The sequence below is a fragment of the Taeniopygia guttata genome, chromosome 1 (assembly GCF_048771995.1).
Source record: "Taeniopygia guttata chromosome 1, bTaeGut7.mat, whole genome shotgun sequence".
Taxonomy (NCBI): Eukaryota; Metazoa; Chordata; class Aves; order Passeriformes; family Estrildidae; genus Taeniopygia; species Taeniopygia guttata.
In genome coordinates this window covers 101,384,346-101,403,956 of record NC_133024.1, presented here as the reverse complement: position 1 = coordinate 101,403,956, position 19,611 = coordinate 101,384,346, and the positions used below count along the sequence as shown (strand labels likewise).

The window sequence follows — 19,611 nt, the reverse complement described above, 5'->3', positions numbered from 1 at the left end:
CTCCCTCTTGATAACAGAACCCATTGGTGCTTTTTGCACCCCTGGTCCTGAAGAAACTGAGTGTCCCAGTGAGTCAGCATATTCTTTTTGATTTTTCTATCTAAACAATGAATGTAATAAATATTTAATATCTACTATCTGAAATAATTTGAAATGTTTTTTAAAACTCTTTGAACCTTTCATTAACACCCTTGGAAGCTGTAATATAAGTTTGAGAAACACTGCTCCAAAAACGTCATACAATTTTTCAAACTATAAGCAAAGCTAATACAAAATTTTAAATTACATTATCTTTATACAGTATTTGCATCAATAAGCAGATTTTACTGCCAATGTATTTTTCATATTGGATCAAAATTACAACAATACATCGAACAAAATGTTTCCAATAAAATAAACTTTTCATAAGAACAATCATCACATGAAATAACGAAATACTGTAACTAATTCAGAGTTCATTTTAACAGTGCTACAAAGAATGCCCAGTTCCCATGCAGTTCAAAGACAACTAAGCAATTTAAAAGCAAACAAGTGAGTATTTTATTCAAATTTAATAATTAAAAAGGGTAGGGTCATTAGTTCTAGTCATAAATGATGAAAACAGTATTGTGTCTAGATGAATGAAGGAGGCAATATAATCAAATAGGAAAATATACTGAATAAAAATAATAAAAGCAGCATTTTCTTTCAAAGGACTTCTTATTGTTGCCTTTGCTTCCTAGGAAAATGAAAAGCTTAATATACAACATTGGAAATACAATGTACATCTAATCCAAAACAAGTTCTGTTAAAAAACTACAGATACTGAGCTGCTGGTGCTTTACAACAGTACAATTTAATCAAATACAAAACAGTACAGCAAACTATAAAGACATATAAAAGGTGATGTTTAAAAAGGCTTGGTGAAGGAGGGGTCAGAGGTTTTTTTCCAAGTCAACACACCAGATGTGGCTGGCAGCTGGACCTGCCCCATCCTCACTGCCATGAGGAAGAGCCTTCTCACTGACACCAGCATTCCAAATTAACCGAAGCATGGCACATGTTGCTCTAGCACTCTTCTTCTGTATTGAAAAAAAATTAGATGAAGAGTCTTCCACACTGTAATGAAGTCCATTTTATTTTGAGTAATTAGCAAAGCATTTTCCAGAAGACAAAGGAGGACTTTGCAGCTAGGTTTTTGCTAGTGTGCTGACAGCAACTTACACAAAATTTCATATGCTCTGAGAAATTTTATTGAGCTTTTCACCCTTATTCCAACAGCGCTTGAAGAGGCCTTCCTTTGAAACCTCCTCCAGAATAACACAAAGTGGAAAGGAGAAATAAAACAGACAATCTAGAGTAGAGGAAATTTATTTCGGTTAGGTTTTGAACCAGACAAAAATTTGGAGAGTTCAAAGATAAAATCACCTCTGTGTCAAACAAGGAAAATAAAAAAAATAAGGGTTAAAGTTAACTGGTTTGTTCACCATATTCAGTAGCAGTCAGAAATACAAGTATCGCAAAATGCAATATCATTCTAGGTTCTCACACAATGAATCAGCCTATCAAAAAAGGTAACTGAAAGGCAAATTTAGTAAGGTTTATAACATTTTAACATTTATGGTATAATACCATATTAATAATTACTTTCAATTTTTCAAAAGGCAACCACTAAATTCCCCAAGGCCACAGCTGCCTAATTCAACTGTTGAAAAAGCAGTAACAAAAAACACAGGCTGAAAAATCCTTTGACTTCACAAATTTGGACATGATTCTAAAATGCATCATGGGAGAACCTTGATTACCAGTAAGAGGTTGGATACTGATGGATATTAGAACAGACAATCAACTCACTGAAAACACACACACAAAAAAAAAATCCCCAATCAACCAAACAGCACTTTCTTTAATCAGGACACATGGGAAAAAAAGAGAGTTTTTTTATTTCTGTACTGATTGACCTTAGAGCTGGAATTAGTGCACTTGTAAATACAAACTCATTATGTAATGGTGCATGGTATAGCCAAAGGCTAATTGTATTATTTTACTGTACATCAAACCATTCAGTTTCAGGATGGCTACACCAGATGCATAATTCTTCTTCTTCTTTCTCTCCCCTAACCTTTCATATTTATTCTAAGGACAAGAATATTTATGAAAAGAATAAATGTCAGTGTTTCTGCTAAAAAGGAAAAAAAACCTCAGAAATTATTAAGAATTAATCAATAATTATGTATTCTGCATTTAACTCCTAATTCATGGCAAGACTGCAATGCGAACGCAGAGCTGTTCGAAGTAAACATCTGAAAATTCTAAGAAGCATTTATGCCAATTAAATAGAGTTAACATCTAAATGATCTAAAAGCATTTTCCACACTTGGAGACTGTGAATGTTTGGCTGGCATATGGCTAACCTAGGTCACTAACAGTGGGCAGAAAGCTCTTAAATATGTCACTCTCAGTTTACAATTTAACTCCTAGGACACCCTGTCACCCACACACAAACCAGCTCGATACATTGGTGGTACCTGCACACTGCCTGAGCTGGGACACTCATCGAGCACTTTCCCAGCTCACAGGCACATTTATTATCTCTCCATTCAGCCTAGTTTGTAATGTAGCTGCAAATGACAAACTTCATGTTCTTAAACACAACTGCAGACTGAACAACCCGAATGTCATTTGCCAATAATGCCTTCGCATTATTCACTTAAAGCTAAAATTAAGTTTCAAAGGTTCTCGATTTAAACATAACAATGTAAATTTTAATGTAAGTGAGTCTTCTAATTTAATACACTGAAATATTTACCTTCTACACCTATGACATCAGCTGTTAAACATATTGATTGGTGGGATATATACAAAAATCTCAAGTCTGATTTTGTCTCATCCTCTCTACATTAGGACAAACTTCCACCTTCCCACCTCATTCATCACAATATGATTAGGTTGTGACACATTTTTCCTGTGTTCAATCCATTTGCGGAAACAAAAAGACCACAGCAGTCTTTTTGCTAATCCTATTTCTCATTTTATCAGAATTTCATCCCCATATCTCACTCTATAATCTTTTGAATATTTTACACTTCAACAGAATTATTACTGAGTAACAATTTCCTTATAGCTTGTATCCACTGAATAATACATATAGTTCAATTAACTTAACTCTGGGATGACAGCACATTTATAACCTTCTCAAATCTTTCAAGACATCCTGATATGGGAAAACAAGTTAGCATAACTTCCCCTGCTTGCAAAGTTAGTATTAAGCACTACTTTCCTTTATGTTTTTTGGTATTTGATACCACTTTCCTTCCTCTCCTCTCACATTACATCCCAAGCTTTATTGAAGAATAGCCCCTTTATGTAAATCAGGAATGTAAGAAATTTCAGAACAGCCACAGCATCAAATTGCAATTGTTACACTTAAGAGTTTTTCTGAAGATTTTTTTCAGAAAATTAGTTAAATAAACATAATTTCTTCATATTTTAACAGCTATAAAATTACACTGCACTCAAACTTCTTTTGATACTTATTATTGATAAAATATACAGTACTGATTTCACACTTAGGCTGCATTTAAACTTCAACATCAGCTGACTTTAACATCTGTTCAACTCTGATCTGCATAAACCAACAACAGAAATTTCCACATTATGCATCTTCTGAAGTTTGCACTTCACCCTGGAGCTTTGTCCACACTCCGCCTACTTAAGAAAACTGTTGTTTCTCACACTAAAATTATAAATTACAACAGACACACATATGCCCACTGCACACATAAGCGCTGAATGAGGTTCTGGCCTTTTCCTGGTGTCGTGTTTGATAAAATCAGAGTAATATCATCATGACACCAGAATTATATCTGCAGTGTTTAACAGTATCTCTATTTGTGCTCATATTAGCCTTGAAAATATTCATATTTTTCATGCTAACAGCAAGAACTGATCTTCTCACCCCCAATACTCCCATTGCTCCCCATTCCCCAAATCTGTAAGATTACAGAAAATCACTATCTAGGGTCAATGCCATCCAGTACAGATAATCTACATTCAAAGCAGCTGTCCAGATTCCCTTTATCATCAAATGCAGAGAAAGATGCATGTGCAGGGGCAAATTCACTGTATCCTAAAGGCAGATCAGTAGAAAACAGACCAAGATAAATGAATCAGTAATTACTAATGCATGTCTGCTGGCCAAAGGGAGTTTAAATGAGAAACCTGAATGACACGTAGATATTTACATAGCAGATCTAAAGTTAGATCAGTTAAGTAAGACCCAAGTACCTGTCAGAAACTTTTGATGTGGGGTATGGAGCATAATTATTCTGGTAATAAATGATAAAGTGAAGCAAAATGGAGTATTTAGGAGCCTGGCCCAATTCACCTGAGGAAATTCCAAACTCACCCCAAGCATGGCATTTAGTCTGAAAGCATCTGACCCCATTTAAAGCAATGACATGTATTTTACATTTGTATTTATATTCTCACTAAAGCTATGGAAAAAGTGCAGCCTTCAAGTATAAACATTCATACACTCATTTCATGCATCCCGATTTGCAATTTTATCTTCAGATACTAATTTCTGGTTGAAAGTTTTTGTCACATGTGTATTCAGCTCTTTATATGTGAAAAGCCAAAACATCTCAATCATTTAAAATCTTAGTTTCAAAGACTATAATGCATTTCACCATTATAGAAATATTTATACACACACACACACACACACATATATATATACACACACACATATGAAAGAAGTTCTTCATGGCATTAGCTTTTTATGTATCTCCTAATATGTCAAATGGCATAAGACCACAGATAATGGCAGTGGCACTTCCATATCCCATTTTCCTTTTGTCCAAACTTTGCAGAATTCTTTTCTTTTTCATATGTGCTTAATTTTTAATTAGAACTTTTAGTGTGCTGATAAAAAAGTCTCAAAGAATGCACTCTTTATGCAAACAAAATACATTTCTAAATAGTATTCTGTTTGAACTGAATGGAAAAATGGATTATTGTTGGTTTCATCAGTTACATGCCTTCATCAGTCTGAACATAACTTTTATTTCCTAAAGTAATCCATCACAGTGACATTTTATCCTAGAGTTAAATGATAGCTTTAATGAAACCATTCCATGGCTTCCAGCAGGCTGCAGGTTTACTAAAATTAAGTGCCCAGCCAGACATCCTGTGCTTTGCCTCCTTAGGTGCAAGCCTTCAGTCTCAAAGACAACTTTGACACAAGTACAGCTTTGTTTACATGAGGAAATTTTGATGGTCAAGTGGTTTATTGAATACAATTACCTTATAAATTTTCCTATAACTCTATGAGTGATCACACCGAGAACTCAAACATTTTTATCCCCTCTTTTTTGAGGTTATACTGTACTGAGATCTCCACAAGAAATCAAACTAAAATGTATCGTTTTGTGAAGTATATTTGTCTCTCCTTAGCTAGAAAAAAATTATCTGAGGCTATTTTTCTGCATTGTAGAACACTGGGATGATTACTTCTTAACTTTGAAAAGTTCTAAAGTTCTAAGGTTTAATTTCAATTAAGTCTATGAGAACAAATCGCAGAGAAATAATTTCAGAAACAATTTTTCAAAGTATACAAGAGTAAATCTATATGCTGCTGAGGATGAAGCACAATAAAGCATCATTGAGATAATCTGTAATTAAAATGATGGTGTATGACTTATGATTAAGCTTTATTACCTGCAGAGCAAGGGGCTTCCATCTCATATTTTTCAGTAAAGCTGGTGCTGAGGTAAGCATGCTCTGAGGTCGCTTTTTCAAAGTTAAGATAACACCACTCGGATCCTCTCGTAGTGCATTCACCAAATTTTTCAACTGCCACCCCACCTGGTAACCAGTAAAATCATTACAATAAAATTGAGGTACATTATTCAATATGTAATGTTCCCTTTTTAAATAAGATTAGTAAATAACATAAAGGAGTGTATATATATCATAAAGGAGATTAACTCTAGAAATGTCGAAACTTAACCACCGCATAAAAATCACATAAACTAAAATAGTTATTATAATGCATTGAGATGTATATGCATCATTTCAGGTTTTAGAATTAATAAACTATTGTTATTTCACTGAAAATGCACAATTAAACCTCAAGATGTTTTCAAACTTAGTTCTGGTACATAGACTTTAGAGACTAATAAGTTAAAAAGCCCTGGCTTTTGCATTGACAGTTCATTTCAAAACTGAGCATTTTGTACTTTGTGGTTACTATTCAAAGTCCACTAACCACATGTAGTCCTACACTACTACTCCTAGCAGCTTAGGCTAACACAAACCAGCTCAGGAAAACCTACTCTTCCCACTGCTATAAAAATGAAGTCAGAATCACAAGGCCTTTTTTAAAATAGTGCTTCTTTCATAATGATTTCAGAAACAAATACAGTAAATCAATGACAGAAATGTAGTCCAGTCACTATGTATTAGCCCAAAATAAAATTTTCCTAATTTAAATATAGCATTTTGAAATATCTTAAAATTAAAACCTTGATTAAAATGGAAAGCAACAAGTTTCTATTTATAAATGCAAGGAATTTCAATAATTTATTTTGCATTTTTGGAAAAAGTACTTCAAATACTAAAACATTTTAAGTTGTGACAATGGTTTTAAGTCTGAATATGGCCTGATTACAAGGTATGTATTGCAAAATGCTTTAGGATAGTAAAAGTATGCTTTTTCAAGTTTGGTATCTAGACTGACAATACACAGAATCATACATCCCTTCAAAATCTTGGCCTGTAGACTCAGAAGGTGATTATTTCTGTAAATTTGACAGCTTTTCTACCTCTTTTTGCTCTGTCCCCCACCCTTGCCCCGCTAAACAAACAAGTAAATTTTCCTAATTTGTAAATGATCACAGTTATGGATATTTTCCTTCTTTCACAATTTGTACAAGCACACTGTCAAGAAGAAAATTATCCAGCTGAGAAGAGGAAAAACAAAAATCTAGAACTTTGAAGTGATAAGATTATTTTACATTTGAATAATATATTTTAAAAATCAAATTGGCAGTGTGAACAAAGAGCACAGATGTTCCTTATCACTGGTATGGTGCAACATGACACAAACATATGTTACCTATGCTTAAGCAAGATCTTCATGTGTAGGTTGTTGCTACTTATTTTTGTACCATGTTCCCTATTACAACAAGCCTCACTTTGGTTAGTATCATTTATTTTAAGAACTGCTTCTCCCAAATAAGCACCCCACTTGAGCCAACACTGATTTTACCAACAACCCTGAATCACAGACGTGACTCAAATCCCATCACTCTTTCTTCAGCTCCTGTGGACCTACCTGTCTCGCTTCCACCACAGCAAAGCCCAATACATCCAGGATGCACTTCTACAGTAAGGTTATTGTATGCAAAGAAAAAGGGTATTGATAACATGCAGCATCTTTATAGAATATTTTTCAGCTTTCACAGAAAACTTCCAAGCATGCTGAAATCCTTAATTTTAGTCCCATGTACTAGGCATATGGCTATTATATTTCAAAAAAAGTGAAGCATTAAATTAACCAACACCATCTCAATTCTCACATCCCACTGAAGTTTCCATTGTGTTTCAACAACACTTAAACAAAATATCTTCAAGCCCAAGCTTTGTGTGTAAAGACACTGCAATCTTATAAAAAAATACCTTGCTATTTACAATACTGTTTTCTTATTTTAGAGACTTCCACCACTCCTCAGCAGCAATATAGTCCCCTCAGTTACATAATGTCACTGTGGGCATATGTGAGGTTTCACTTGCTGTCCAAAAGAAGGAATTATTGGCCAACAGTTCATGTAAGCTATCTCTGTACCTAAGGTACTGCACACTGTAATTTCCTAATGCAACAACTTTAGAGCAATTTGTGGAGCAGAATCCTTCTGCTGAACAAAGCAGCACAGGGAGCCTTGAGGAGAACAGGATCTGACCTCAGTTATGGAGTCAGGATGTAAAGTTCTTCCCAATTAAGTTGGTAGGACACTGCATGTAAAAACTGTACTTTAAAGCCATCTGTTTCTCACTGAAATAGCCAGAGGAATATAAATAAAACTGGGGCTTTTGGGTTATGCTAGCATTTTAAAAATTATTTTAAATACACTTTCATACTTTGCAGAGATAAACTGTCTTGTGTATTTGAAATATGCATTACATTACAATAAATGGGAGATTATCTAGTCTCTTCTTAAGAGTTCAGGGGATTAAAGAAAAAAATACCTTCAAAGCACTAAATCTGATCTATTTAATTTAGAAGCTCATGAATAAAAACAATTTATCTTAATTTTTCACAGTGGAATTCTGAGTTTACTATAAATTTCAAATTAAGTTCATCCTCTGCTTTTCTTTGGTTCCTGACAGAAGTTTTCTGGCTGTTCAGACAGGCCTTGATGGCTTCTCTTAATCTGAACTACATTGCCCTAAGAGGAACAAGTCACATAAAAGACAGTCAACAATCAATTGAAGGAAATAGGTGTCCACATAGGAGGCCTGTTTTTCAGTTACAACATAGCTCAGATCCTCTCAAAATTCATACTGACACAGGCAAAACAATTTTTTTTCTTTTGAGGAGGTCAGGTTGGAAAGCAGAAAAAGCAGGTACTATATCTGGAACTGAAAACTCTTTTTCAGAAATTCACTCCAGTGACACGTAACTTACCCTTTAACTACAATTTGGCTTTATTCTCTCTAACATCTCCTTTCTCATTACCACAGTTAAAAATTTGCAACTTCTAATCACCGCATTTTTTTGGGGCAGAATTTTTTAAGTTCTTATCATATCCTTTCCTATCACATCCTTGTCCATGTACTGCAAAAAAAGGACAGTAACAAGAAAGTTTCAACACTGGTTTGAAAATTCAATATATATGTAAGAGGACTGAATTAGCAGACAACTTTACTTACAGTAAAATAACCTGAGCAATTAATTTTGAAAACAGTGCACTATGCTGACCAAGTGGCCATTTTTAAGGGCCAAGGAAGTTATTGTTAAAATAAATTTACATTGTTAAACTAGTTGCACCTAGAAGCAGCAGTCAGGAGAGGTGTCTTTGATGGCAGCCCAAGCCCAGTGATGGCTTTTGCTGCCCGTGCCTGAATCTCTGTGCAGCTCAGGGCCAGGAGCAGGGATGGAGTCATGGTGAGATGGTTTTGCCAACATTACAGCAACTCTGCTGGAGAGTCTGCCAGGGAAGGGAGGGACAGAAGGGGCGACCCACACCTGAGGAGCAGTGGCCTGAGGCCAGATCCACAGCGCTGCTGGGGTGGCAGGGGCAGCACGCTCCCAAACAGAGACACAGCCTGCACACAGGGTGCCTACAGCACCAGCATCAGCCACATCCACATTCTCACCCATCCCATCCCACCTGCCCAAGCACTGGGACCAGCCTCACCAGAGTGCTCCAGAGACACCCAGGACACCCAGGTTGTTCAGCAGGGCAAGACTGGCACCCAGGAGGGAGCCCTGCACAGCCCTGACACATCCTCCTCATCTCCCTGCCAAGCACCCACCTACTCAAATCACAGGAAGCTTTAGCAAAGGGTGCTTTTAGAGGTCCCCATCCACCACCTGGGAAAAAGCATGCTTCTGTGCAAGTTGGGACATATTTTAAAATATCTCTATGTTTCTTTGGCCTTCAGCAAGCACATCTGGATAACATTATTACAACAGTCTGAAATTAAACTTTTATTTTGAATTTCTATTCTAAATCCTCAATAATTTCACTTTTAAATAATTAAAAGTTGCTCTTAAATAGGTTTTCCCCACCCCAAATGAAACTGTTGCCCCTCTTATATAAGACTATCTTAGAAGATTGGAAATAATCTTGCTTTTTCTGAAAGTAAGCATGACCATTAATTGAATCTTTTTTTCACACAGTTGCACTCATGACAGTATTCCCATATTCCTGTGCTCATTCATGAGTACTGCTGTATGTTATGATCCAGAAAGGAGATCTGTAAAGTATTAACATGCAGGCAGCTCAAATAAAATTGGATGGCCATACACCAACTATTTTTAGGATGCTATGAAATAACCTACAGTCTGAAAAATCTAGGATTTGTCTCCCCAGAGAACAGCTACATCATTTAAAAGCAGTATGCAAACCCAGTACACAGTGAAACTACATCATCAAGAGGGTGGAATAACAGCCAAATGGTAAACAGAAGAGAGTTAATATTTTTACAGGCATAATTCTATTCTAAGGGTGACCACAGTGAAAGTTAATGAAAGCTTTCTGTATCCATGAAAAGAAAATAATTACTTTAATTATTTCCTGATTTGTAGATTTTGAAAAGGTAAAAGTAATCATATATTTAAACTTTTGAAGAAAAAATAATACCTTGCTGCTAAATATAATCTGCTAAGCCATTTCCTATTTTCTAACTACGCAAATATGCACAATCCACTCTAGTGTCTAAATTTAAAAAGTTGGTGGACTGGGAAGATAACCAAAATTATTTTTCTTTTAATGTTGCCTGTAATGAGTTGCATGCACCCAGAGTACTCTGACTTAACATTTCAGGCTTCAAGCTTTTACTCAATTTTCAGCTAAAAAACCTAAACAACTTCTAGGAGGAAAAAATGTATTCACCTTAAGAAATAGGGGTTTTTTTTAAGACTTCCATATCAAACACCATCTTGCATTTCATGAAAAAAAAAACAGAGCATAAGAAAAAAAATCCCCAACACTGCACATTGCCCTTCAAATAACAAATACCAAACATAGCATGTTGTAAACAACTCAGAATTTGACAAGAAATTCAGCAGTGTCATGCTGCTAAATGACCAGACTGATTTCCATGACCACTGGCCAGAAACAAGGACAGTCAGCTGCTAGCCCTATGAAAAAATGTTAGTAGCAAGTATCTTCTTCCCTTCCTTTCACTGCAGATGCCTGAAAAGGCAAAAAATTAATGGAAAGCCTTCTGTCTCCAGAAAATGTAACTGGTGAGGAAGGATGTTTACAGCATGGACTACCACAGAGATGAAAGCTGTATCTGTATGCAGTAGGGGAAGCAGTGTCAGGAGAGCAGTAAATGTCTTTTCAGGGATTTATCCAGGTTCTTAAGCTAGCATGATAATAGCATCTGCACTTGCATAATGGTTTTCTTCAAAAGAGGAGAGGTTAATAATATTGTGATTGCAGAGGCTGCAATTCTAATTAAAGAGTATCTTGGTTATATTATTTAAATCAATGCAATTTTAATTCAATGTTAAAAGTAGTTCTGTACATCCTCAGAATGTCACTGATCATACTGCACTGTATCATTGCCCAAAGTCACAATAATACAGTTTGTATGTAAAGTGCATTGAAAAAAAATCATATCTTTCACTTGAATAATTCCTGATATTTCACAAAAAATTTTGCTTACTACCACCAAACCATGAAATAAGTGAATCTTAAATTCATTTTTGTCTATGTACAGTAAAGATCACAATTAAGAGACTTTCCCAAGAATAAACCAAGTTAGGATCCAAACTGAGAGCTGAGTGCAGAAATCACTACCTCTCATTAAGCTGCCCTAAACAAATTTCCTTGTCACATGTATCTGATCCAGAGCTTAACTTCTGCAAAGTACAGCAAAGTACCACCATAATTCAACAAACTTGAAAATATTAGTACCATGACTACAGAGCACCTCAGTATAGGAGCCAGCCATTTGTATTATCCACAAGGGAACTAAAAAATTGATTTATCCAGAAACAGAGAATCAGTTCTGTACTGAAGCTTGGATGCTGTTTAATAGCAATGCTTACCTTTCATTTTGTACTGATACAATCAACCTTCAGCTCAGAGATACCCCATTGTTTTGCTTTTGAGTCATTGCTAGTACAACAGCCTAGAACAAATAAATGAGCATATTTGATGGAAGACTCCAACTTTATGGGTTTGGTTATATATTTTACAGACATAAAGGTCAGTTACTAGGCACAATTTCTGAGGAAGAAGGGTCTTATTTCCCCATTGTAGGGTATGGCTCTAAAAAAACGGGGTCGATTCCAGTTCAGATTTTGTGTACCTCTGAAATGTGAAGCATTTCCTTTCATATGTGTACCTGCAGTGACTGGCTGTCTGCAGTGTGGCAATTATAAGGCATCTGTCTCTTCAACCAGGAGTACAGATAACCAGAAAAGTCAGCTACTGGCAAATTGGAATGTTTTCACTCAATCCTCCATCTGGTTTCAGAACATGGATCTCAGCATTATTTATCCTCAGAGGGACTAAACTCAGTCCTTACGAAGGTGTCTCAAGCACCAAGACACGCATAACTTCATGGGAGCAAAGTACTGTGTGATGGGACTATGCAAACACAAACCTCAATCACACAACAGGCAAGAAACCATTAGCTCCTTGCACTGGGATATGGGAAATGAGGGTTCTGGTCCCAATTCCCAGATACCACGTTTTTGTGTAATATAAATGCAACACACTGCAGAGAACAGGGTCTGGAAACCCTGTTGTGATGAGCAGGCCCTACCCCTTTCTTCAGCAAGGACACAGAAATCAAACTGTTATGAACAAAGGTGCTGCCACCAGAGTCCTTGCTTGGCCCCATTTTCAAGAGCTTCTAGGGAATATATGGAGAGCCCAGGTGCCTATCCATTTCAGCAGGGCTTCTGGCAAAGGACAGTATCTCCCAGCCTAAGAAGAGGCATTTCAGCATCCCTGGGTGGCCTTGGGCGAGTGCTAAGAAAACTCAAGTGCTGATAAATATCTTAACAGGCACAAAGAGCTGGTGGCAGGAGCTGGAGGCTCCGGCAGGATTTAGGCAGACTGTGCTACACTCTGCTTTCTCACAGATTAAGGATGTGGATGACTTCCCCCTTCCTTAGGGGAAAGGAGGAGCTGAGTTCTCCACATTTCATGTGGCATAAGGAATGTGCTCTTCAGGAGTGACCCTGCAGTTTTAACTCCCAGCCACATTTGCCTTACAGGAACTCATTTTTGTGGCCCTGTGCTTCATCTCATAATGGAAATTTGACTTATGTGTGTGTGCATTGCACAGTCTCATCACCAAATGCTTGTCTTGGAATTAAAACAATAAACATATGTAAACATACATGCATACACATATATCATTTCTTCCAGATTAGATTTACATTATCAAAACTTAATATTTTAGAATTATTCCAATGAGTCAGTAATTCCAATAGTCTTTGACCCCCCCCAGATTTTCAGTGTATAAATAAACTACTTGAGATTCCCAAATAAAGAGTGCTGTTACCCTTGAAGCAGATGTTTCTTGAGACTGAATTCATATAGTGAAAATAAATTAAGACATGTACAAAGAAATTGTAAAAAAAGAAAAAAATACTTAAGATCGCTAATGACCAAGCAAACAAAAAATTATCTAAATCCAAAATAAGCCTGTAAGTGAGCTGCAAACTTATGCAGCATCACTTAGCTAAAGGAAGGACAGGTATATGGAGTTAAAAGAAATTGTCTTAAAAAAGCAGTAATTATGTAGTCATGAGAAAGCTTTTCTTTTTTTTACATTTTACTTCTATTAAAATAATCAGCCATAGACTATGTACTGTGTTCAAGCCACTGAGTTGTTTTAATTCAGTACTGAGTTTTTAAAATAAAATGTATATGTTCACAGTACATCTCCTCAAATCATGGTATTTCCCTTGCTTTAATTATTCCTCCCATGGGACACAGCATGGATTTGCTTTTCTTACTGTTTTGATCTATTTTTACAACAGCTATCACTGTCTTACACTTCCTCACAGTTACCTCCTATATTCACTGGAGTAAGACAACAGATTATGCAACAGAAGATCAGGCTGGAACCTGAAGACCAGCTGTGTCATGTACACAGCTGCTACCTGCACAAAGCACACAAATACTCAAATTTATTCCATCCTAACTCATATGTGGTCCAGGCTGTGCACAACTGTAATGTCAGTTGTGTTAACATGCACAACATTTAAGACATCCCTCCTTATGCTTTCATCATCTTTTCTATAGTGTACTTCAGTTTTCAGCAACCTCAGTTAAAAGGAAATTATTAGCAGCAGAATAATACCTGCCTTCCTTTCCAAATACACATACCTGAACATTCACTTACAAGAAGCCTTTTTAACCTCTTCTTATGAGGCAAAAAGAGTAATATAATCTGTATTCTGTTCTACAGGCATCAAAAATGTTAATAATAGAAAACCCTAATTCTACTTAATATCTGCTACCTGGCATAAAAAATACTCTAACTATATATTCTGAAATAACCATTTTAACAGCAGATTTTACAGTATTCTCACTGTAGAGAACATACTGTTTTAAACTGCCTGAAAATACAAATTGTACCAAGATTTGTAGCCAGTAGCAACTACTGAGAATATGAAAATGATTTGTATCAGGAATATATGCAAAAAAAATTTTGGCAGTATATTGTCTTTCAATATTTATGTTGCAAATATTAATACCATTTACAGCACCACTTAGAGGATTTTTTTCCCTATGGAAAAGCTACCATGTGGGGAAAAAAGGCAAAATAGAAAAAAACCCTCTAAAACAAAACCATTAAAATACATAATCTTCCAGTGTATCTGTGCAGAAAGATGAATTTATCAATTAGGCCACAAAAATACTCCACAGAATACTGCAGCAGTTTTTAGCAGACACATCCTCATGAGTACAGTCCTAAGAATACCTTGTATAAAAATACTAGACTTGGATCTGAACTCAGAAACGTGGCTATGGCCAGTGGTGACATTATTAAGGCCCACCAGTGACACTCACAGAAAAAGTCCACTGGTGTCTGCAGCAGATTTCTCACTAAAATTACACTGCTTTCAAAAGATACTTTGGTGCCTAAAAGTCAGCCCAGGTTTGTATTCCCAAACAGTAGCTGTACAGAGCAGTCTATGTCCTCAATTACAAAAGAAATTTTTTCCCCAAAGAAAAATAATTTAAGAACTCAATGTGAATGTTGTCTGTTGAATGTTGTCCCTGTATCTTCATATAATCACACAAGTAAAGTACCAGGGCTCAATAGCAGTAGAGTTGTCCATTCTGGGGTACAGCCAGGACAGAATAAAAGAAATCTGGTTTTGAGTGAGCTGTAGCTCATAGCAAATTTAGTGAGCAAGACCACAATCAGCTGGCAGGGAATACTTCTAGAAATACAGTGTATGGGTACTGCAGCCATGTCCCAGTCATATGAGATGATGAGCATCTCTTGTTGCAGCAACTTCTTCTTGAAAGAACTTCCAGAAAGGACTTGTACAGCAATGCCAACCTTTCAGGGCCTGACTGTCCACAGCTCCATCAGTTCCACACCAATCCCACAGATGAGGCTTACCATGCCCAGCACATGTTCTAGTGCACTGAGCTGCAGCAGAGGGTCAGGATCAGGTGCTCTGGAGCACAGAACCAAGAGCACACTGGACATGGGATGCCAGTGCTCAGGCTACAGGACCAAATGTGCCACTCACAAAGCCAGAGGCAGTAAGGAGCCCGTTCCATAACTATTTGTGATTTACTAATGACACTGACAGCGTTCCCTTTCCATTCTTGGGCACAGTTAACCAGGTTTAATGCTTTCAGCCAAGACAATCGGGTTGACTTTAAATTAAAGTAGAAAAACTGACATAGTTCAGTTCTGTCATCATCCAGGAGGAAGGCAGCTGCTGAATGGCAGCAGCTTTCTGCTGCAAGTGAAATTCCACTGGAACATGACAGAGGTGTGCTTAAGTGTGAAAATTTAATAAGAAGAAATATTTAAAGTTTGGCAGAAACGTGAAGCAGCATGGGCTGGTCAAAGCTTACACTGGTCTAACAGATGTGACAAGGACTTGTTTGTTGGCTGTTCTGTCCTGCCAGAGACAGAGTGCAACTGCATGCCCACACTGGCACAACACCCTATCTACATAAGAATGAGCCTGTGCTCATCGAAGTGGTGTGTGTTCCACACATCAACTCCAAACAACCCCCAGGGATCAACAGGAAAGAAATTGCATGGACAAGAGCTTCCAGCATTGTTCCCATGGGGAAAAGAAAGATCATGTTCTCTCACACATTTCACTTCTGCAATACTACGCTTCCCTGACATATGCAATATAAAATAATGTATTTGTGAGTAACTGCTCATCCATGTAAAAAAGGTAACATAAATAACATCATCGAGTCTCAAGACAAATTCCATGGTAAAGGGAATTTGACAAAAATTTTTTTTCTTTTGAAGGGATCATGACAATTTAGTTCCTTTCTCAGTACTACACAATACCTGTGGAGATTGTAAAAACAGGATAGGGAATTATACTGAAATTTTGAGAGGGTGGATGAAAGACAGACTACAATTGCCAGAAAGAATGGACCCCTTATCCTGCCAAATGACAGAGTTTAGGACAGAGCCCTACAGAATTAGGTTACTTCCATAAAGACTTCCATGAACATTTCTAGATTAAAAAAAAAAAAAAAGCTTTTAAATGTAAATCCCATCCACCTTTAAAACTGAATATTTGTGTTAACTTTTATCAAGCATCAAACATCTATAAACAGAGAAAGCCCAAGAATTCAGACAGAATTAAAAGTATGACATGGGAGCTGCTCCTCTCTCTCCTCCTCCATAACAGCACATGCATGACAGCAACTGAAGGAAACTGAATAAAAAGCTTATTTCCCTTGAACTTTTATAATTTTGCTGCACTGTTTTTTTGTTCAAGTCAAGGACCATAAGAAAATAAAAGTACTGTTTTAAATGAAGATGTTGTGAATGAAAGTTGTATAAGGTGTCAAACATCCTATGTTAAAAGCTTGGACAGTCTCAGCCATCCCCTTCCTTGTACTATTGATGCCTTAAGTTTTAGCTTTCATATTTTCCAGCTTCTGTACTGCATTAGTACATAACTCTGAACTTCATATGAAGTGTTAGCAAGTTCTCATCGCAGTTCAGTCAAACAAAACAATCCTTTTCCAGCCTGACAACCAAGGACACCGTTGCAGCTTCAGGCCCATAAGGTACAAACAACAGCAAATTGAGGAGAGCAAACTTGGAGGATGAGACTTCATAACCTTAAAGCTGTAATTGGAGAATTAACAAAATATGTAAATTGACCAAAACTTATGAAAGTTTGAAAACTTGTGACCCATCATCCATCTTGGGTACAGCCTCGGCCGGGCTCTTGTTCTGCCCAAGGTGTATCCTTTGAAGGCCTTTTCATAGATACCTACTTACAGGTGTTTGTTTGGTTGTCCCCCCAAAATAAGAAGACATCTACTGCAAACTCTGTTTTGGTTGCATACACTCCAGAGATTCACATGCACCCCAAGTTCAGTATTTCCTATGAGCTGGAATTTACCATCTCCCAAAAAATGCTAAGACATTCTGTAGAAGTTGAACTTTCCTCACTAATTGTACAGTAAAACTTAAAAATCTGTTCTTTCATTTTCCTAAAGAAAGATTTTATTTAGGATGTGTACCTAGAAAGGCATCCTATTCCTAAGTCTATACCCTTCCAACAAAGAAAAGTGTGATCTTATAAATGTATCCATCATGTTTCAGAGGAATTTTAGCAAGTTTTTGTACTGTAAATATAAAAAGAGTTCCTGTAAGTCAATTATGTGGACTTGGTTTGGCACACCGGAGTTTCCACAGCAAATCTGCAGCATAAGAGCTAACTGTTATCTACTATAAGATGACAAAAAAAACCAATTCCAACTTATAGGTGTTAAATACATTAAACCTACCATCTTCTACATGCAACAGATTGATAATTGACCATAGTCACCTATTTTTTCCCATATTCATCAATATTTACTTAATTCCAAATGAGTTTTAGTCAACGAACACAAATTTTTGGAATCCACAAGTCTATCATGTCATATCAAATGTGTACTCAATCCATAAGTCATATCATACTTGTATTCACAGTATATGCAATGTGCCAAATATGCTTCCAAAATAAAGAAACTATTACACAGGAACAGACTGTTAATCAAGAATCCTATACCATCCTGAGTCTGTACATCCCTGTTTTCTGCTTGGAGTATTTTTTCTACTGTTTTGTCACTGATACAACCAGAAACAATACTGTAGAGAGTACTAATTAATTTAAACAATAATATAGTGTCCTGCACTTTTAGTTGGTTAAAGAAAGGACTATCTTGAGCCAAAATAGGCTCTTGAATTATATAGGGGCAGAAACATGAGTACTACAGTGAATGAATTTGTAGTGCAAATTCTCAGAAATCCAAATGAGGAAAATGTTTTTGCTTGTTTGTTTATATTGGAAATATTTTAGACACATCAGCTTTTAGAGAAGATTAAGGATGGCATTTGCAGGGAAGTTTAGAAGACATTGTTTAAATTCTTTGAATCTTAATAGAAGAGCCTTAGAATCACAGAATCATTTGGATTGGAAGGGACCTTAAAGATCACCTATTGTCAAACCCTCTGCCATGGGCAGAGGCATCCCCACAAAGCCCTCTCCAGCCTGGCCCTGAATGTTTCCAGGAATGGGGCATCTACAGCTTCTCTGGGTAACTTTTTCCAGTCCTTTACAAGCCTCCCAGCAAATAATTTCTTCCTAACACCTAATATAAACTTGCCATCTTTCAGTTAAAAGCTACTCCCCTTGGACTATCAATAAAGGGCCTGATAAAAAGTTCCCTCTCAAACTCTCTTGCAGCCCCTTTAATTACTGGAAGGTGCTACAAAATCTCCCCAAACCGCTTCCTTCTCTAGGCTGAACAACCCAAGCTCTCTCAGCCTGTTCTCATAGGAGAGGTGTTCCAGCCCTGGGATCATCTTTGTGATGTCCTCTGGACTTGATCCAACAGGTCCATGACTTTCTCACATTGGAGGGAGTGATGACCCTTATTTACAGAACTATTGAAGAATACATCTGTCCTGTAAGGCAAAACTGGCACAGAAGATTCACATATCTATTTAAACTCAATAAACCACTGTTTAAAGGACAATTTTCTGAATGTTAACTTTTCAATGACTTTAGGCCTAATCATTTTTTTTTTTTAATTTTGAAGCTTCCAACAGCCCAAACATCCTGCCAGCAACAAGTGGAATAATCCTGTTATGCATGTTTTATATTGAATAGCAGACAATCAAAATAATCACTTGAAATTCTTTGATTTCACTGCCAAATGAAATACTACAAAGATTAAGCATCACTACAAGCAGAGGATGCCAACAGACAACTTAAAACTATTTGACACCCAGTGTTAGGACATGCATAATGAAAATCAGTGTAAATCACTTAACCATTCTCCTACTCTGTCATGCTGTTTATTTGAAAGTCAGTGGACTTCCTGACAAACCAGCCTTTTCGTACTTATTACAATGTGACTCTTGCAAAAAGTATTATCGAACAAGTCGGATATTTAAACCAGTTGTTTAAATTTGGAACTTTGGAACTGCTCTTCTTCCTATTTATATTTACTCTCTGAAATATAAAGTACAAAAGACAGACATTAACTTCAATTTGATAGATAAATACACTGAAATAACTGAAGAAAAAAAAATTTAAAAGGGCTTTAACTCTAAATGAAATTAAAGATTATTATTTTTTTTTATATTTTGAGTCTTCATTTACAAGACATGACCTTAATAACAGGTACATGTGAATAACACTTGCCTACA

General features: G+C 36.5%; 1 protein-coding gene across 9 annotated transcripts in view; it reads right to left on the bottom strand.

Moving 5' to 3' along the window:
* Positions 1 to 19,611, bottom strand: part of CNKSR2 (connector enhancer of kinase suppressor of Ras 2) — a 204,120-nt gene that overhangs the window by 88,971 nt on the left and 95,538 nt on the right. For 4 of the 9 annotated variants that reach the window (XM_072934511.1, XM_002196468.6, XM_012569489.5 and 1 more), the window contains one exon: positions 5,701 to 5,847. The exons of the other annotated variants lie outside the window; for them this stretch is intronic. In XM_072934511.1, coding sequence (XP_072790612.1) covers positions 5,701 to 5,847 — 147 coding nt within the window. The remainder of the gene's footprint in view (positions 1 to 5,700; positions 5,848 to 19,611) is intronic. 9 annotated transcript variants of the gene reach the window in all.